The sequence below is a fragment of the Pollicipes pollicipes genome, unplaced genomic scaffold, assembly GCF_011947565.3.
Source record: "Pollicipes pollicipes isolate AB1234 unplaced genomic scaffold, Ppol_2.1 Scaffold_7231;HRSCAF=8579_pilon_pilon_pilon, whole genome shotgun sequence".
NCBI classification, from domain to species: domain Eukaryota; kingdom Metazoa; phylum Arthropoda; class Thecostraca; order Pollicipedomorpha; family Pollicipedidae; genus Pollicipes; species Pollicipes pollicipes.
The window spans coordinates 33,828,844-33,850,160 of NW_023597034.1; the positions used below are offsets into that span (position 1 = coordinate 33,828,844).

A 21,317-nucleotide genomic window follows, 5' to 3' on the forward strand; every position below is an offset into this window, starting at 1 on the left:
TGCGTGAAAGGCGGGCTCTGGTTTCCTTTCCAGTAAAGGGGACTTCAGCAGCCCCAACTCTGGGCCACCGTCAGAGATAAACTCGTCTGTCGTATTTTGGCGTAGTTTTTGTCAGTTGTCACTGCTAAGTCCACTCAACCACTTAACCACAATCACCTGGCCACCACTACCACTGTCCACCACCATCACTTGACCATCACCACTTAAACACAACTACTTCGCAACAACTACTTCAACACCGCCATTTGAGCGGAAACGTGTGTTTCAGTAACGGCTAGAAGCTCCACAGCAGCGCGATGCAACGCACGCAGTCGGCCTCTTCGCGTGCAAGTAGAAGTATCTGTATCGGGCCCCGTATGTTGGCAGCCACGCTATGGGCCGGCCGGACGCATTGGGGGGCATATGAACAGAAGCGGCTATGTTGCTCGGTGACCAACTTACATGCCCAGCCGATAATGCTTCTGCAATGTTATCGTCTGCGTGCGGTCGCACCTGCCACGTACGACTAAACATAATTTACAGTGGAACCCGCAGCTTTGCAAGCGACGCTGCGGTCGCCCGCCAGCATTCAGCCATGCGCTGTCGTGGCGTTAACCAATACAAACTGATCGCGTGTTGCAGCGCCAGCTGATAGCCCGACAGCGTCGTTGTCCAATGCACACGGCTGCACTCTTTCGCGGGCGATGACAAGCATGAGATGCCCGGCTGTCGTATGCGGCCAATCACGCTGCTAGCCGGCCGCCCGCATTTGGTAGCGCGCCGCCCGGGGCCCATATGAATTCGGGAGTTCATGCCGGCCGATTACTGATGTGCGCTACCGGCTGACGATGCTCCCGCAATGACATCGTGCGCATCGTCGCACCCGCCTTGCACGACCTAATGTATTTCACAGTGAATCCCGGAACTTAGCAGGTCGTCGCTGTGTCAGGCCCGCCGTGGTCAAGCGGTGAACCGCCAGGGCGTCAACCGAATGAAATGGATGCCTTGATTGGACAAGTGTGCTGAAGTGTCAGCTGATTGCTCTACAGCATGGCTATTGAATGCACACGGTTGCGCCCTTCGCGCGTCTTTACAAATATTTCTCGGGGCCGCAGTACGCTGCTGACCCTCACGCTACGGACCGGCCGGGCACATTTACCAGTGCACCATCACGATTAAGATCAGTCTAGGGAGAGTTGTTTCACACACTGGGCTGCGTGAGGGGGTGGGGACTAAGCAGGGTTAAATGACGAGGCATATCCCCAAAATACGCTACAAACGCTTCACCCGATTTCGCTTACTCGCCAATCAATGCGGGTGGTGAGCGGGTGGGTCGGACATCTCAACTGAATGCAAGTTCCACACTGTCTAATTTAGTACGCTATAAGGGGTAGCTCAGTGCTGTACTTGATTTGCCACCTTCCTCTTCCCCAGTAACTCGCTTCAGGGGTGTGGTGAGAAGGCATCGCGTTGCTTTTCTGACAGGAACCCTGCATGGTAAAACACGAAAAATTCGGGCCTGAAGCGATGAGGGGCACCGACTACTGGGCCCCTTCCTTGGCTCCATTGATAGCTGTAATAGTTTTGCATGCTTCCGACTTAAACCTGAGTTTTTGATGAGACGGTGAATACAAGATACTGGTATTCGCAATGATTGCAATGTTTTTAGCCAGTGTTACGGAAGGAAAAATTGAAATTGGTGTCGTTACTTTTGGTGGCATGGTTACTTCCTGAAACTGCAATTTTCTCCGCGTTCGCAGTGGAACAAAACTGGAACTTGTTTCCATCGGTCGGTATCCCCTTGCTTCCAATTTTCATGGAAGCGAATTTCCCGTAAAATAACTGTCATTGCCAGCCGTGACGATTTCAAGCCCGGACAAAACAATTCTACGGGGCGCGGTGTCAGTGGAAAGGTATTCGACGTGGATTCAATTACGGCGCAATAGTTTCGTTTATGCAAGACGATCTGTTCTAAGCTTGCTTGAGGCCGTAGTTCCGCTGCGAAAATTGCAAATACAGTTGGTTATCGATCGCCATATATTAACACTTGATTCTTGTTTCCGATTGAAGCAGGTGTCGCAGCAGCCAACAGATGGTTCTTTGATGGCCTTTCCGATTGATGTTTAGGCGGTGTGGGAAAAAGTGAAGCTTTCCTATTGGCTAACAGACGAAAATCGTTGGCTAGCGACGTCGAATACGATCACAGCCTGCGTTTTGTCAGCCAGCTGACGACTGTGTTGGGCAAATCGAAGCTGAAGCAGTTGAAGTGGGTCTGCAGGTTGGGTCGCTGTTGTGCGAATTGTTGTGTTGCTGATGAATACACTAGATGCATAGAATCAGCCCTTCATGGCAGCATGTCGGCGGCTGACTGTGTGAGTAGATAGGTGCTCAGGTTGGGAAAATGCTGCTGTGTTGACACGGGATCGTCACTTAGGGTTATTTGGTTTCTCGAAAATGGCGGAAGATTTTGTGAGGGCGCAGTGACCAAATCTTGTGTCGAATTTGAATTCAGTGATATAGAAGCTGGAATTGGGAACAAATTAAATTGACTTGATCTCAGTTGAGATATTTGCTGCACATTGAATCATGGTGTGTGAAATAGGTTTTTATGCCAGTGGTAGCATGTAAAGGTGTGCAGAAGTTCGTGAGATTCACTGACCTATTTTCGGAATGTTCTCCCTTGTAGAACTACATTTGGTGTGCAAGTTATCAAGTACTTATTTTTGTTGCATGAAGTCAGCATGTAGCCAAATACAAGTACTGTAATACAATCATAAGTTGATGATCAAACTAAGGCTTGTTCATCTATGTTTACTGCATTTAAAGCATGAATGGCTTAAGCAGTTTCTGGTACAGTATGGTGGAAAGGAGATATTTGTGCATGCTATTCTCAAGAAATTGGCTGTTTGCTGGGTATGCATCATTTGTGAGCATTCCAGCACTTGACATTCTCAGGCTGAAAATCAAAATAGACATTATACACTGAATATGTCCAGCATAGTAGCAATATTGCAGCAATGCTTTCAGGGCATGCATGCTGTACATATGAAAGCTCAAAGTTTGGTTTGTTATCAGCACCAGTTTCATTATATGGAGAGTGAAGGTGTCAAAGAATTGTGATGCTTTTAAAATGATTTCAGGGGAGAATGCTCCAAAGAGGTTCTTACAAGTGTGTGCAAACTGCATATTTAGCACAATCAAATATGGCCAGGATTTGTTTAGCAAAATGTTTACTGCACAGGTGTCATATAGGCACCCAGCATGGTAGATGGATTTTTGTCTGAATGAGCAAAACATTTGCAGGCTGCTGTGTAGAATGGTGCTTGATTTCCGAAATAACACCAGTGAGATAGATGGTTTTGAAACAGTTGTCTGGTTTCTGTGTGAAGATCTGTTTATGTTTATGCTAGTGTAGATTGTGGCATCACAAGTATGGCCCAGCAAAAATTGCCAAGCAGGTTTATACACTGACTGGTTTTCAGGACCATGATTTGATGATGGGGTAGAGTGCTCCAGTCATGTAGCAGATGGCTGCATCAATAAAAGTGATACTTGTATGCTCATAGTGCTGAAATGAGCATCTGATAAGTCCCAGAACCTTGTGTTCTGTATTGGTAATGTCTGTGACCCACTTTTTTTGTTTTGTGCTGCTCATTAATAAAGGTACAGATGTTCTTTTTCAGATACCAATATGCAGACATGTGCCCAAATAGAGCTTGAAAAGATCATAAGATCCCATAAACATAGAACCTTATGGGTGCCTGGATCTATCCTTGGGATCCAGGCACATGTTTGCCTGTTTAGCAGGATTTCCATGCATAGAGTATAGGAGCTTTTGATCACCAGGACCTGAATCAAATATGTGCCTTGTTCTCAACATGGATTCCTGATTCCCAGTTCATCTCATGAATGAAGACCCAGGTCACTAGCCCCAGTTAGTCCTCAGAAAAACACTGGCTTCAGGTTTTTATAGCCCATTGGTTGTTTTACAACCACTGTTGGTTCTTTTGTAAACACCAGATCTGGCATGGTTCTCATTGGTTCCTGCACAAATACCAGACCCTGTTTCCTAGTTCCTAATGACTCTCCAAAAAACAAGTTTTGACTTCCAGTTCTCACTGGTTCTTTCATCCCTGGTTTCCATTGGTTTCTCACATATGTATGGTCTCAGTTCCTGGCTTCCACCTGGTCACTCACAAAATGCCAGATCCATATGACTGCTCCTGGCTGGCTCACTTGTATACCCTCGCTCAGGGTGTTATCTGACAGTTACCTGCCACTGAAGGCTTGTCACCTGAAATATAAAAATACAACTTGCATATGCCAGGAACCATTTTCTTGTGCACTGTACTCATCATTTTGCATGTCCCAAGTTAGATCTTTGCTCTTGCCAGGTCTCTCAGCTTGGCCTCAGGCTGGATGTTGGTTCTGAAGCCCTCCAGGTCCCATGGCGCCCCCAAGAATGGTGATCAGGGACCCAATTGAAGGGTCCAAAGGGCATGGAGGGCTTGCTAGAGGTATTAAATGATCCTGCCCCCACAGTGCAGGACCCTCAAGCATCAATTAGAGGGCCTCTCATGCCTATCAGGATCTTTCTGAGTCATCCTTGGGCTAGCTAGAGGTGATATTCAGTTACTACAAGACAGAGCCCTCAAGTGCCAGTTGTAAGGTCTCTTTTTTATTATAAAGTCTCAACATGATTGGTTTCCATGCCTGATATAATGAGATATTGCTTTATGTGCAACTTTTTGAAGCCAAAGTACATTGTGAAGATGGGATATTCTTCTATCTATCCTGTGCACACGCATGGGATATTCCTCAACTGTGTTATGATCTCTGTTTTACATGGGGCTTTACTTGATGATCACGCAGCCTTAGGGGAATTTCACCCATGTGGATCTTAGCAGTATGACCGGAATCAAGCCCAAACCTGATTTCGCACTAAAGCTGCTTGATGTGTGTTACTTCATGCCTCCTTTTGATGGGACATTTGTTATATGCTGCTGGGTGAAAACTTGCCATAGTAATTTGCTGTAAGTATATAACAATGTTGTCATTGTAGGTGTTGTAAGGGAACACATATGTGATATGTAGCATGATCCAATATACCTTTGATTCATGTATGCCCAAAAATGTGAACTGTTGTCATGATGGTCAATATACTTGCAGACTGTGGTTGCGACCTGTTGACCTGAGGTGAGGACTCTGATTCCAGCTGAACAAAGCCCAGTAACAGTATGTGAAATGTGAAAATGACTTTACAGTGTGGGTGGTTACTTCAGCCATCTGGGCTGATGGCATATGTCGGCATTACCTCCAAATTGCGGGCAATATTTTGGCCAGTGCGACGGCCCGCCAGCATGCCAATGTGCCGCACTGCAGACGTTCATCTGGTTGACTGTTCGTCGCGCGAATGAGTCGGAGGAGTGGCGCCGCGCTGTGACCGTCGTCTGTATTCACAGAGCATGCGCGCACTGACCGCCGTCACGCCATGGAAGCCGTGCCATGTCGTCGCCATGGCAGTCGTCCAGCCCGGGAGTGACTGACAGCGAATGATCTGACGCAGACGAGCGAATCTTCGCTCGCCAGCTGCTGGGGCCGCGGCGGCAGTGGGTCGGGAGCTGAGCCATGACAGCAGCCTGACGGTGTAGGCGCGACCCGCGACGGCTTCATGTGCTTCCCCCAATGTCGCTCAGAACTCCGAAGTCAAAGCATGAGAAGGGCCGGTCGTTCTGGCTGCGGCTGCCGGAGGCCGCGCTCGAGCAGCTCTTCTCCTACCTCAGCCTGCAGGACCTGCGCAGCTGCGCGCTGGTCTGCAAGCTCTGGTACCGCTTCCTCAACGACGAGAACAACGACGTGTGGCGGCTGCCGTGCATCAAGCAGCTGGCGGACGAGGCGCTGCGCTCCGACCTGCTCTGCTCCGTGCCCACCTACAAGGGCAAGCTGCGTGCGCTCTACCACGCCTGGAACCCCAACGACTGCTCGCGCAACATCTACATCAAGCCCAACGGCTTTACGCTGCACCGGAACCCGGTGGCGCAGAGCACCGACGCGTCGCGCGGCAAGCGGGGCTTCTGCCACGGCCGGCACGCGTGGGAGGTGGTGTGGGAGGGGCCGCTCGGCACCGTGGCCGTGGTGGGCGTGGCCACCAGCGAAGCCAGCCTCCAGTGCCACGGCTACGTGCCGCTGCTGGGCGCCGACGCGCACAGCTGGGGCTGGAACCTGGTCGATAACCACCTGCTGCACAACGGTGACGCGCACGGCAGCTACCCGCGCCTCAACAACGCGCCCAAGTATCAGGTGAGTGTCGGGGTGCGGGCGGGTGGGCCGTGATGGCGGAGCGGTTGGTCGCCTGCGATGCGTGGTTGTTCTGCCTCTTGTTCGCGGATTGCGACTTCGACAAAATGTCACGCATGGGCGTGTTTAGTTCTCAAGGAAAGGACCACCAGGTTACGGCTCGTGGTCAAAAGTTGTTATGCTTTCTTGCTGTTTGCGCTGCTTGCGTTTGCATTCAGTCATATTGGCCAGGTGCTTGCGCTGCGCTACGGGCTGACGGCGCACACCCTTCCGCTGCCGGACAGGTGGGGGAGCGGATACGCGTGATACTCGACTGTGACGACAACACGCTGTCGTTCGAGCGCAGCTACGAGTTCCTGGGTGTGGCGTTCAGAGGTGAGGGCGGCTGTTCGGAGCTGAGGGCGGATGTTCAGGGGTGAGAGCGGCTGTTTAGAGCGGAGGGCTGCTGTTCTGGGGTGGGAGCGGCTGTTCAGAGGTGAGCGCGGCTGTCGGCACGCGGGCGGCAGGCTACGGAGTCGAACCGTTGCGGGCGCTCGCTGCAGTCTGTGTCAGCGTGTCGGAAAGAGAGAAGTACGGGGTCAGGTGCCAGTGTATGATCAGCGAGAGTCGGACGTGCGGTAGGCCTGTTTCTCAGCGGCGTATGAGCGTTCCGCCACCGTCGAGGAAAGTGTGGCTGTCCTCGGCTGCAATGAATCGCCATGCCCGCTGTCTGCCGGCCGACGGCGGGTTGTGTGTGTGTGCATAGAGCGTGCGCGTGCACCGTGACCGCGCCCTGACCCGGCGCCGCCGCCGCCGCTGCAGGCCTGCCCGACCGCCGGCTCTACCCGTCCGTGTCGGCGGTGTACGGCAACACGGAGGTCTCCATGGTGTACCTGGGCGCGCCGGTGGACGGCTGAGGCCGGCCGCGGCACTCATCCGGACCGACGCGCTGTGCGCGCCGCCACCGCTGTGATAGCGCGCGCCGACGGACGGCACTCCCAGCAGAGCCCGGCGCGCCGACGGACGCCGCGCGCGCCGTCTGACGGCGCGTCCGCGGGTCGGCGCGGAGGGCTCTCATATCACCTCCTTTTAACGTTGTTCTGTTGTGTCGCCGCTTCCGTTGCGTTGGCGAGCTCTTTCGATCGCGAGCGTGCGGGGCGCTGTGTCCCGCTCCGGGACTCATTCAGGTATTTTCATCGGATCATGGCGTGTGTTGGTGCGTGCTGGGGCGTGGTGCGATCACCGGGCTGTTTTTATCGGCACGTGCCGTCTGGCTGGAGGCGCTTGGGCGCCGGAGCTGGTGTCCGATCTGGTATGAGCGTCGAGCCGCTTGCTGGGGTTCGCCGAGGCGGTCTCTCGGCGCCGGCCGGCGCGGGCTGCGGACGAGACGGCGCCTGCCTGGCGCGGCGCGTGCGCGTCGCCGCGCGCCGCTTGTCCTTCCGTCTCTCGCGCGCTGTCGCCGGCCGCGGGCCATGCGCTGGTGCGGCGCGCGCCTCGGGTCAAAGCGCTGCATCCAGGGTGGCGGCGGCCGCGCCTCGTACTGCTTGCCCTCGCGGCGTTCGCTCCGAGTGCGAATGCTCCGAATGCTCCCTCCGCATTTTTCACAGTCGATTTCTCATGGCGTCAGACCCGGTGGCGCAGCGCGAGTGGCGCGTGACGGGCCGTGTCGACGGGTGGGGGGCTGCGCCAGGTCGGGGCGGCCGCTGAGCTCGTGTGTGAAGGAGAGCCCCCCCCCCCCCCACCGTTGGTGATAGACGGCTGGCCTACCCGCGCCGCGGTGAGCCTGACTGTGAGGGTGTGATGAGCGGTGAGCGGTCGCGGCGCGCTGGCGGCTGGGATCTCATGGTTGGCGCCAGCTAGTGACAGCTGCCCACTGCCAAAGGGTCGTTCATCTGCTGATTTTACGCACTCTATGACGTGTTCAAAGGCCCTGTGTAAGTGTCAGAGCTCTGTCGACTCGATACGAAATGCATGTTTATCGCGAGAGCGTTTCTGTGGATGCGCTGCGTAAGAGGCGGCGCGGCCTACGTTCGCAGCCGTGAGAGGCGTTTATGCTGGGAGCAGGCGTTATGCCGCGAAACCGGAGCTTATTCAGTCGCCATCTTCGCTCTTCATTGTAAATGGCCAGGATTGATGGTGACCTCATGCAAAAACAGAAGTCCTCAAGTGAAAGGCTGGTAGATCGAAGCAGCTTTAGATCGGTCCGGGAATCATTTGCATGGCCTTTAACTATTTGCATTGCCTCGTTGAAAAAAGGATTTGATTGTTCGAGGTCTGCCGTGCATGATATTTACTGGATACGACGATCTTAAGGCGGTGGAACGTTACTGCTGCTCGACCAATCGCGATGCATGGCGAAAGGGGCTTAGAGTTACTGCCACCTTGCGACGGGAACGGAAACTAGACTTACCGCTTTTGACCGATGGGTGGCGCTGGCCTGAGATCGGGATTCTCCGTTTGCTGTGGCGAGTCGGCCGGGCTGATGGGGTCGTTGGATGGTTATCGCCTCCGGTTCGCCTCGCGCAGTCGATTGTCCCGGCTGCAGTTGTGTGCAGCCGGGACAAGACCCGAGGCTCTGATCGTCAGCGGCGGCGCGACCGCCGCGAGCTCGGCTTCTGTGGCCGGTGCTCCCGCCGCTAGCTAGCGGAGCACCGACTGTTTCAAACCGTAGCGATCAGCCCTGCGGCCTATTAACAATATTTGTTTTGCTTCCGAATGGCATGTCAGTTTGCTGTTTCATATAATTTGCTACATGTCGAACTACACGTCTTTTTAGTTCAATTTGTGCTCTCCCGAGAGATGCGTGTGTTAACTGTGACGGGTCTAACGGAGCAAACAGCGCCATGCCACCTCCTGACTCTCTTCATAGGCCATGAAATAGTGGAACTTTCTCACGTTAGGCCTGTTTTTCGGCTCTTTGGGGCAGCCTATTTCAAATCCCCCATGTTGGATCCCAATGCAAAGTCGCTCGAAAAATAATGGGAGAGGGGCGGGATGGAATCTAAGTGCCCAAAGAAATTGAGTTCAGTTCAAAATGAAAAAGGACACTGTCCCCTCCCCCGACCGAAGTTTGAAACTCCCCGGTTTAAGGCACGTTTAGAGGAGCCATTAAAACGAAAGTGCTTTTGTGAAAAATTAGTCCACAAACCAGAGCGTAGTTGGAAACATAGCACGATGATACACATGTTGACGCAACGATGGCGTGCGAAAGTTTTGCTTAAGCTGAGGGATTTGTTGCCGTTTGAACGATGACCCGACATTTTTTTCTAGTTTGATCTACTGACCTCCCAGCGATCTTTGTAACCTTCACAGATTACCACCATTTTCGCACTGAGGCTCAGCTTGTTCGTTGTTCACTTTATGCATGTATGCATATACACAATATATATATATATATATATATATATATATATATATATATATTTGCAAGTTAGGGATTGTAAAACGCCCTCTATTTCCATTAAACGCACGCTATCTTTGGACTCTGAGGTGCGTAATCGGACCAACTAAAATATCAGTAGCAGGTTCAATGCAGTTTGTCGCATTGAATACCTTGTAGAACGCTTTGTAGGTTTGTTTAGGGTCTACTGTTAGCAAAATATGCAAAGATATAGACAGTGGCCCTTTGCCCTAGCCTCCTCCCCCGTGCACTGCGTCAAAGTGCACCACCCTGTTGAAGCTAAACTTAAGCACTAGTCATGGCGTTCGTTTCATCGCGTGTCGCACAAGATATCAGCCTTAAGATGTAAGTAAATGGTGTCAATCTGCCTCCGTGCTGTGGCAGTTTGCCTCATTAAAACACGTCCTGGCGCTGCATAAGAGACAACATACCGTGCAACGATGGCGCCTGGCCTTCCTATCCCGACACCAACGCATCGCTGCTGCACGTTGCGTGTCTCTCTAATGTCGCCGGGTCGGTGAGATCGTGAAGGGATCCACTCAGCGTCATCATCTGTGGTTGACGCGAGGGGAGCGGATTACGAGCTCAAGCATTGCTGGCTGCCGCGTCACGCCTTGCGCCGCTTCAATCGTCGCGAAAGATTGTGCAGCTGATAACCGCGACAGTTACGTGCGTCACAAAATAATCCGCACCGCATGCATAAGCGAGCGAGATTCTGCTCACATCCGCCGTCCCCCAAAGGTCACTCGGTCGTCCAAAGGTCACTCGGGGCGATGTCAAGCAGGAAGTCATAGCGACCCGTACCGATCCGACCGGAACGCCCGACGGGTCGAGATCCATGCGCAAGCGTTAAACATCTGCCCATCACGTTTTCAAGGTTTTACCAGCATTGACTTTGGCAGAAACTGCGCAAAAACACTGTTTAACGATGCATGTTAAGCATCCATCTCCTTAACTATCTATCCATTCAGGCTGCTCAGCTGATTACAGGCGCAATAAGCACTTCGTAGTTTTGGGGGTGCAAATGCCTGTGGCCTGTCGAACGTGTCATGCTAAAATTATTATGCCTGCCTGGAAATGTAACCATACTTCGGCGTAGTTATTAAATGAAAGTCAGCCCATTTCAACGGAAGTTACGACTGTGCAAAGCTGTGACACTCGGTATCACTCGTCTCAAGATGTTTGAAGAGCCAGGGGTAGTAAGACGCACGGAGCTATAATCACAATTTTAACATTTAATGCACGGAAGATGCAGCAGGATGGGAAATGGATGGCTTTCAGTGCTCTGTTGCAGATTATTCATCATCATTGGCGAGCTCATATATACACGCCTTGGCACACAATGACAGCAGGGTAAGACGAAGAGATTTGGGTCGCATGTTAAAAGGGCGACTCGAAATGCTGTTTTGTTTTTAACGGTGGTTTGCAGCAAATAAAAAAAGTACATACTCAAGATGCTTGTGTGTATTGAAGTGCTTTTTGGACTTTGAAATCATGAGACGACTGATTGTATAACATTTCCGGAAAAACTTGGGTTTAGCTCAACTTTCAGATGCTGTAAAACGTGTAAAATATTGCAGCTTTTTCATCTAGTCCCCAGGTGCTGCAAATCTTCCCATTATTTTGCGAACTTCCAACAGAAACAGTTGTCCAATAATGGGATGTATGACCAGTTTCCCCCCAGAGAGATTCCTTCGTGATCGGTTTTTGCATGGTAGCTCTTAAAGGGAATGTTCCACATTTGAAGACTTGAAGCATGCGCCAATTACGGTGAAAAACTTCACTTAGAATTACTCTTATATTTTCAATTGGAAAGACTTCTCTGGAAAAAACAACATCTCTGTCAAGTTGATACTTTTCTCAATACGTCATTGTTTGGTTATGAAAACGCGTCTTGCATAACACTGATTGAGAGCCAATTGACGTTTAAAATAATACTTATCTGGGACGTTCTAGGGCAGTGACCTATCCTGACTTTTGAGAAGTTCATGAAAGATATTTGTTTCTGGCCCCTATTATCTTGAAACTCAGAATGGGCATTAGAAACTACGTCATAGCGCAAGCTCTCCAATAAAACAGCAGGTTTGTTTTCACCTCAGTCTAGCTTTCATATCTGACGCAAGGTCGATGTACTTTGTCGCAATTCTGATTCAGTTGTGTTGCTGTCAAAGAACCTATCTCGAAGATGCGTGGCATCATCTGATGCTCTGTTGTTGCATCAGATAAAACGATCCCCTAGAAATTGCCTTTGCTGACATCCACGGCCCAACGTTTATCTGCCATAGGCCAATGACCCCGCGATATACCTCCAATGTGTTACACGTTAAAATCCGACATCTTATTGCCTGCAGCTATGCAAAGTTTGGCGGATTACACCGCGCGTTTCGGAAATCATTCTCGAAAAAACCCCTGGAGGGGAAAGGTCAAGTTGATGACGTACCGGAGCGCTTGTTAAAAAAGACCCAAGTCTCCCCACTTCATGTATACTTATTGAGCTGTGCCCTGACAGCCTCAACGTCCCGTTCAGAAAAGGGCAGTGCATTGCCAGCGGCCATAAATATGAAGCTATCATAAGGTTTTCGGAAAGTTAAAATGGATCACAAACGTCTTAAGTTTCAAAACTCGTCGCGATATGCATTTAGAAGAGCAAAGAGCCCGCAAACTGCGTGTTTCAGGTTAAAACAGCAGGTAGCTATGAATCCTGAAAACCTACAGGAAAACGATATGAACTAAGGATATTGAACCTGCTTGCTTATCAGATCGCACACGCATGCTTATACTCGTTATTTGGTCTATTTTGGAAAGAAAAGTAAACGATCTAGGTCCGGATCAATAAATCTATGAGGCAAAGAGCACTAAAAGAAAACCATTTTCACCATTTTTGGAGCTGAAGTCTCCTTTTGAAAGTATCATATGACAGGAAGCCAGCACTATCTCTTTATCGTAACTGACCTTGCAGGTCAATGACCGTACTTTTTGCATGCATATCGTGTGTGTTCACGCTTGCGTGCATGCGTGAGGGCGTGCGCGCGTGTGTGCCTGCTTTCTTGCCTGCTTGTGCGTATGCGTGTTGTTTACGTGTGCATGTGTGCATGTGTGTGCATACGACTGGATAAGTGTGTCATGTGTCGTTCTGTCAAATTTTCTTGACACCCCTTGCAGCAGGTTGCAAATGCAACAACTCTGCTTCTGCTGCCAGGGAAAGAGGCGCACGCGGTTGAAGACAGGACTGTAGGCTCGTCGGGCACCGCTCAAATTTCACCCGAACTGAACTTCCCACCGAGCAAAAGCAATTTTCTAAACTGCTTTTCTTCAAAGGTGTGCTGGCGGTCATAATGAAAGCCCGACAGCCATATCTGCGAAGGTCTGCGACGCGAACAACGCAATACATCTTCGCGGATGAAATGCGACGTGCAATGTACAACGTGCAGACGTACGACGTGCAGACGAACGACGTGCATCTTCGCGGGTATGGTGGCCGGACCTCCACCATAACTGCTAAAACACCTCATAAAAATAAGTTTAAAGGAGTTCTTGCTCGGTGGGAAGTTGAGTCCAGGTGAATTGACTGGTGTCCACAGAGCCACAGCTCCATTTGCGAGGCGGGCGCGCCTCTTTCCCTGGCAATGTATTGCACGAGTATTGTTGCAGTTGCAGCCTGCCGCAAGCGGTAGACGAGTGAATTTGCCAGAACGCGCTATAGGTTATGCGTATGAAATTTTTGCCATCAATAACATGCGAGAAGGAAATTGCAAAATTGTGTGCTCATTACAAACTCATTATTACCAAGTTTCGGTGCCTAGAATGTTCAGTACACACTCACCGTGAACGTGGGGTTTTGTTTTTGTCCCTCTGTTGTAAGAAATATGTTGCCATGGATATCAATTTATATTTACGCGATGTCACATAGCCGAGAGGGGCTCCATGCAATAGAAGGGTCGCATGGCATCCTTATTAGACTGACGGACACACACGCACTCACACGCATGCATGCATGCGCGCGCACACATTGGGCGCATGCACGCCAGCACGTACACGCAGATAGGCACGCAAGCACGCACGCGAGCACCCACCACGCGAAAGCACAAACGCCGCGCTCACCAATAAGTACTGACATTGGACCATTCCACCCGCAAAGTCACCTATTATGAGGAGCAAGAAGAGAAGAAGTAGGATAGGAGTAATAGCTTCCGATTACTTATTGCTTCCGACGCAAAGACTTCAACTGCTTCACGTAGAGACTTCGAAAGTAGAGACTTCAGAAGTAAAGATTCGCAGAGATTTAAAAAGTAGTTAAAATGGGTCCCATGAAGGGTTCTGTATTCCGTGGATTTTATAGATTACGGGCCGGATAGGTTTACTTTTGTTCATAAATCAACTAAGAAACGAGAATAACCTTCGCTGTCAATCTCACAAAACTTTTCTCGACCCGTCTAGTGTCCAGCAATCAAAAGCTGTTATCGGGTGCACATAGAGTGGTTAGAGTGCACATAGGCTTAGAACCTGCGTCGCATAAGTAAGGTTTGAACACCTAGGAAAACAAAAAGCGCCTAACAGAGGTGGGTCAGTAAGCCCAGGCGGAGCTGAGCGGCACCTTCGGCGTGCCGGCAAAGCAACGACACCGCTGGTGTGGACCATGTACTAGGGGTCACGGGGTCGAGAATCCCTTAAAGCCTTTCTGGCTTGTTCACACTATCGTTGTAAGCAGGGACCTTAGTTAATACCAAATTTGAAATGCACGAAAACTAGAATAAACGGAGTGATTGCCAATGTTTGTGTTCAGTTCTATCAAAACAACTTTCCAATTTGGCTACGGAGGCCTTTTTGTTTGTCATCATTTTGCGTTACGAATGGGTTCCCTAGGACCAAATCATGAAAAAACTTCATACGTTAGTTTTGTCATCTTGTTGCGTCATGATGTATGTATTCGCCATTCACGGTTGCAAACTCGGTCTTATGCGAGCATGCATAAAGCAAGATAAACACGAAATAGCAAAAAAGTACATAATGTCGAAAAGCGTTTCCAAAACAAGATTTACCAGTTATCTCGAGGCATAACGACATTGCATTTTCTCCTGTTTATCCTACTTTTCGAATGTTTTATATATGGTACCAGACAACATCCTGCGGAATAATGCTAACAGCAAAAGCCGTTAATTAGTGTCACGTGTCTCCTCGGTCCATTTCACTCGAATACGCACCGCGCAGACCTGGCGTCAATGAATTCGTCGCCGCCGCGAGCCGTGGCGTGTCGACCAGGCCCAATATTTCTGGACTCCCCAGCACTGAGACCGTCCTTCCTCATGAGCAGGTGCCCCCGTTCCGCGACCGTAGGCTGTTCCGTCACGGTCATGCGCTCTGATCACCGGGAGAAACCCCGCTCTCACGTGGAGCAGGCGACTCAACTATTAACGAACCGCAACGGTGGTAACTAGCGGGACGTGACCATTGAGTGCCCTGATGAATGCAGCCATTTGCCACCAGGGGTAGGTATCCTGATGAATGCATACCTCTTGAATGCTCCGACGGAGCGCTGAAAGACCTGCGCCAACGAGATGGCTTTCATTAAGGCTTCCTCGCACTGGTGGCTGCCGCATGTCATCAGTGTCGGGGGCGGCATGACACGCTGTTCGAAGGTGTCTTGGCGGCACGCTTGACCCAGCTTTGTGGGTGAACCTGGTTAGCGCACGGCATTTGCACCTGTAAGTGTCTGCTTTTTAATATGTGAGCCCCAAACAAGCGCACGCCGAACAGGGCGCATCGGAAGAGGATGGGCTAGATTGGTGCACTGTGCTTAGCATGATTGTCAAGAAGTTTCGGCACCCAACTGTGACGTTATCGCGAGCCCAGCAGGATCCTCGGTATGCTGGTCGAGCTGCGGTTGGCTGCTTGGGTGCCAGCACAGCGCTCACTGCGCCGACGCTTTGCCGGTGATCGAACCCACTCCGAAAGCAATGGAGTGCGGTCGCGATGGCGCATCGCTTTACGCAGGTCATTTCACACATGACAAGGTTCGCTGCACATCGGGGAGAGCCATCGCTTTGTTCATCTCTGAAAAGGCCACCGCTCGCTACCCAGGTTTCCGCTACCTGCAGCGATGTGCCCTGGCCGACGGCGCATAAGACCGAACACTAAACCTCGTGAGGCGAGACAGCGGTTCAGGCCATGCGTCGGGGGAGGTGCGGGCTGCCACACGTTAACGCGCGGGTTACTGTTCTGGGCTGGCTCCGTGACGGTGGTGCGCTGGCCGCGTTCGTCACGGGTCGCGGCATTTCGGATCCATGCTGGCAACATTCCACCTGCGACTGAGTCGGACCGCATGGTTGCAGCTGCATGGCTAGTAACCAGTCCGGCACGCAAAACAACGTGAAGTTCTCGCAGCCATGAGGCACGGGGGCCATGAAAGACCTGGTGGTGGCACCACTCGGATGCGTTAGCCCGCTGGTTTGGCGTGTCGGTCACTAAACGCGACGTTTTTGTTGCTGGAATGTGAGGGCACGGTTAAGTATGTGGGATGACCTGATGTGGGATGTGGGATGGCCTGATCCGTATCCGCTCCATGAGTGCTGGGTAGGTTGGCGCTAGGAATCTTGCAGACTGCGCACATCCGACATCCACATGTGCTGAAATGAATTACTGTTGCTTCCACATAGCGTGCATGCGCAATAAAAACCAAACATTGTCCATATTAAATGCACCTTTATCTACTTCACAAACATTGCAACGATCCACACAACCCAACATACAGAATCACATTGTTCATTACTATGGGACAATATGATTCGCGATGATTCCGAAGAGGCCAGGACCATTTCGATCAGAAATGTCTTAAGACCTGCATCTGAAGACTGACGGTCTCAGAAGTGAAACGCGGTGCCTCGGTAACACCAGAGTTACGAAGCTACTATTATCATGCAGAATCAGTAAGGATTGTTCTCATCGCACATAAAAATCACACGATGGTTGTGAAATGCCGTTTAAGAGCGACTGCACACCTCAAGTGGGGGCAGATTTGGCCGAAGCGATTAAATCACCGACAATTACATTAACACATTAATAATTCGTGGCAACATTCTACTTGCTTCCCTGAATAACGCCACTAACTCAAATATTTATGGACGGTCCTCTGTAACGGCGGTCGACGCTCGCGCAGCCGGATGCAGAGTGAGGGGAAACACGCACACGCACGCACGCACACACACATACAAGCACACTCCCAACAAACGTCACCATCGTTACAACCGGCCCCCCAGCACCGATTCCACACGCGGTTAGTGCGCTTGTCACTTTGGCAAACCCCCTTGTGCGCTTGATGATGTTTATGATAGACAGCAAAACGTAACGTGTAGCGCAATCACGCACCATTACGAAGGACTTCGCAATTTGGCTAAAGGAAATAGAGTCCACAGGAGCAGGGGTGTAACGAGACTAGGCCACAGACGTCGGCAGCTGACTATGCCTTATGCGCCATCCATTTTGGGGTGGTTTTCCGCGTGTTCCGGTGCATCACGGCTGAACTTGGAAACCGGTGAGTTAAGTACTGCGTTTGACTGGCATTTGACAGAGCGAGTCGGAGAAAGCTTTAAGATCATCGTGGACGACATTGGTGCCTCTGCCAGCATAAAAAACGGCCGGTTTTGAACACCTAGCCGGATAGTGCACAGAAATGGTAGACATATACTTGCTTGGCCACGTCTCAAGCAGTGATAAACTGTGACTGCAATATTGTGTGGGTAACTCTCGCCTAGAATAGCCGGCTTCACAAGGTGTCTTTGAGCGAGAAGCAGTGCCAGAGACCGGGTAACCGTTATTACGCTGGATGATGATACCATTTGTTGGTGATCCCATGCATCCCCTCGGGGTTTGTCGTCTATGGTGGGTTGTACCAAAAAATGGGCGGGCTCAGTCTACCTCATACTCTGCAAAAGTCACACTTCGGGCAATGAGTGGTCATGAATAGAGAGGAAGAGAGAAAAAGAGGGATCTATGTATACTTCTTCTGCCATGTCGGCTTTTCTTCCGGTGTGCACGCATACCTAGATCAGATGTTTTTGCCTGCAGCCGCTCATGCGCATAACATGCGGCAATAGCACAACCCATAAGTTAATTTTTCAATATGAAATTTACGTTATGGATGCCCATCCAGGCAATGCTTGCCGCAGGAATTTAGGAAAATCATGTTGTTACGACCGGCAGTCGACTTGCTTTGGAAACTACGCATATGCTCCGAATGTATGAAAAAGCGAAAACTAGATCAACTGGCGTCCCCGCGTCTGACCGTGACGTCAAGATGGCTCGGAGTGCTGCGGCAATTTGACGTGACAAAACACATCAGTGATTTGCATAGACATCCGATTTATGATGGTAGCCGTGGCGAACGGTGCGTGTCGATTCCTTGTCGCGAAAAGAATGCATTACGATTACCAAAGTGGATGGCGAGTGCTGCTGTCGGCTTGTGCGCCCGTGTAACACCTCACCATATCCCGGCAGGGCATCGGGCCGCTGACGTCACATGTGCACATCGGGCACGTGGCACTCCTGAAACCATATCCCGGCGAGAAGGGCGTCGGGCCGCTGACGTGGCACCTCACAGTGAAACCATATCCCGGCGAGAAGGGCGTCGGGTCGCTGACGTGGCACCTCCCAGACGAAGTGACTGAACTTTGCATGTACGGCAACCACAGTGCTGGGTCAGACATCCTAGGAATTAGCAGGTGAGAACGGTAGATCGCACATTAATCCACAATGCACCCGAATTTGGGATTTAAGACGCTGCAAGGACGAAGCGTCAGGAAAAGTAAAGAATCTTAGGCAAACCGACCGAGTCCGCGGCCGTCATCGTGTTACATTTCTTTACTGTACGTCACAAGATATCTCTTTCTTCTGGTTTCAGCGTGCAATTTCGAAAAAGCTTTCATTGTTTCGAAACACCTATATGGATAGCCATATCACAACGTTCTTCAACTGTAATTTCCTGGCACAAACATTTTAATCGAATGAAGGAATCATTTTTGTGGTAAGTAATCGCTGGAACTTGCCTAAAGCCCATAACATTGACATAGTCCTAGAAACTTCTTAAATGCTTTCAAACATTGCTCTCGTTAGACTATGCGAATTCAGCTGAGATAAGCGGTGTTCCATTCCCCCATTTGGTGAATTTTTAAAGGTGACACGATTAATCTGATATATGAAAGAAAACAAATTTAGCTAGGCATCTTGGTGATCTCATCCACAGCATGTGCATGCTCGAATAACCTACTGTCCGCGTTGGTATAATTGCTGACAGGGAATCAAGCCATGGTTAACCAAAACACTAGTTCAGAACGTTACACGTAAAGGAAGATAACCTACGAGCTTTTATGGGAACAGCTAATGTTTGACTTCCAAAATAAGGCATGGAAATCAGCGCCAATGGCATAAACAACTAAGGCGTAAATAAAGATGCGAGCCGTTTGGGAAACATATAATATTTGACTTCCAAAATGAAGTCTCGAACTCAGCGAAGGTGCCGGTTACGAGTTGAAAGCCATTATGAGAGAGTCATTCTAAAAATGTCGAAGTTGGAGCCCGACGAAGTACAATTTTGCTTACTCTGCCAACGTCAGTAGCGGAGATAGAGACCTCATCCATGCGATCACCACCATTTGGTGGGACCGAAATAATACATCCTGCGGCATCCGCCCTCATCCCGGGATAAACTTCAGGCTATTGCAGCTTAAAACGCGCACAATATAAAACGTTAAGATGCGGCCGCATTAACAACACACCGGCGCGATCACTCGTCCCTGTACCCGTACCACAGACACATGTTGAATGAACCGTAACGAAGTGGAACGTGGTCATGGGACTTGGCCCCTGCAGTGAAGTACCATCACGACCTTCGCCCGCAAGCACGCTCACGGATATTGTTCGTATCACAACACACAAGAGTGAACGTTGTATAGGGACGACCCTGGGCCCGGTGCGTCGGGACGTGGGGTCGCGGCACCGCTGACACGCCCAAAGAGGCAACAACAAAACAGACACGAACACGGCGACGCCCACGCGCGCGACGTCCGACGGCCGGCCCGCCGCCTGCCAGCAGGCCACCTCGCATACAAACACCCGGCCGCGGCAGCTGGCGGCACTCGCGCGCCCGCACCCCCCGAATTGGAAGCCTCTACGGTACACGCGCGGCTATGTAACACTACTGCGTGAGCCTTTCGTTCTGGTTCTGTGGCGGCCGGCGGCCGGCACGGCCCACGCGACGGCGGCCAGCAGCGCGGCGACGACGCCGCCGGGCGAGGCCGTCGGCGCCGACGCGGCCGAGCGCGACCGGCCGGCGGCGCGGCCGGCCTCCGTGCGGCGCGCGTGCCGCCGCCGGTGCGCGGCCGCCGCTCTCACTCGCACCTTGTCGGCCGGCGAGTGTCTCTGGAGGACGCTGAGGCGGTGCGAGTCGGGAGGAGGCCACGTGTGGCGCCAGCTGACGCCCGGCGTCGGCTGGCGGTCGGGGCAGGCGGCGCGCGCGCGGCAGTCGCCCGGTCGACACTCGGGCTGCACCGGCTCCAGGCAGCACGAGTCGTAGCAGCAGCCCTCGTCGCCGTACTGGGAGCCCGTCGTGAACGGAACGATGTCGGGAATGTTTGGGTCTGTGGGCGCCAAACAGAGGCGGGTCAGGCCATGTAAGACCACGGGGAGAGGCCCAGTGCCTAGCACAGGACAGAAAGACAACATGGTGGTGCTTCACTGTACATTTAATCTGCATGATGTCGACAACAATAAGCCTCACGTCAATCAACACGTCAACTGCAGCTCCACCGAAGCCCAACCGGATCCAGCCCGGCATCTAGATAACCCTGTTCCTGGTGTATAGCATTACAACGAAACGTCCCCGTGGAGCCCCAGCGGACCTACGACGCCACGCCCGTAGGTCCTCTCGCGGGAGACGAGCTCTGCCCCGTTCGCAGCGGCCCCCACTCGAGTGGGCCTGCCACATCGATCGAGCGGCCGTGCGGGTCGGGCCGAGCGATGAACTCGTTTCTAATTTCTCGCAGATGGCTGAATCGGCGGCGCCCTGCACAGTGTCCGGAGGTAACAGCGACAGCGCTGTCACTGCCGCCTCTGGACACGTGGGACACGTGGCTCCAGGAGCCGTGCTACTTCCGGTCCTGGGCAGCCGGCCGGAAGCGGTATCCGTTTGATGCCTGAATGTTTGTTTTCACTGCTTTTGCAAATCACTATTCCACAGCGAAGTAGATTACATTTTAAGTGCATTACGTAATGCGAATGATGAGTGTGGGCTGTGATTCTCTGCTTTTTTACTAAAAGACAACAATTAGTGGCACGTTGAGCCCAGGAGGACTGTATGGGTTGCTGACTTCTAAAGATTTAATCCAAACCCTCAGGATGGATTAATTTTTGGGATCATAGGTCAGTCTAAACAGCACTGGTTGTGTGAGCCCTGACCCCTAGCATCGAATCGTGCAGTTCCAGGTCATGCTAGAGTTCGATAACGACATTCTACGTGCCGTATGCTTAGTGCGGTCCACCCTGCCTTCCAACTTCACCTGTCCTTAAGCACGACCTCTGCTACCGGCCGCAGGCCATGGCTGCCATGCGCAAATAGCGAGCGTCTAAAGCAAAAGGAACCCACCCCGTCACGGGTGGGTAGATGGGAACGTAC

The 21,317-nt window shown here is 51.4% G+C and overlaps 1 protein-coding gene across 1 annotated transcript; it reads left to right on the plus strand.

Moving 5' to 3' along the window:
* Positions 1–2,138: 2,138 nt before the first annotated feature.
* LOC119110537 (F-box/SPRY domain-containing protein 1) lies at positions 2,139–7,217 on the plus strand. The gene is made up of 4 exons (XM_037234400.1): positions 2,139–2,351; positions 5,442–6,279; positions 6,561–6,651; positions 7,078–7,217. The coding sequence occupies exons 2-4, from the start codon at positions 5,665–5,667 to the stop codon at positions 7,170–7,172; spliced, it is 801 nt and encodes a 266-aa protein (XP_037090295.1). The 5' UTR covers positions 2,139–2,351; positions 5,442–5,664; the 3' UTR covers positions 7,173–7,217.
* Positions 7,218–21,317: the final 14,100 nt, after the last annotated feature.

Bases quoted from the DNA above. Each gene is read 5' to 3' on its own strand.
- LOC119110537 (XM_037234400.1), top strand. From the start codon at position 5,665: ATGTCGCTCAGAACTCCGAAGTCAAAGCATGAGAAGGGCCGGTCGTTC. The intron at 6,280-6,560 runs GTGAGTGTCGGG...GCTGCCGGACAG, and splicing joins ACAACGCGCCCAAGTATCAG to GTGGGGGAGCGGATACGCGT. The intron at 6,652-7,077 runs GTGAGGGCGGCT...CCGCCGCTGCAG, and splicing joins CCTGGGTGTGGCGTTCAGAG to GCCTGCCCGACCGCCGGCTC.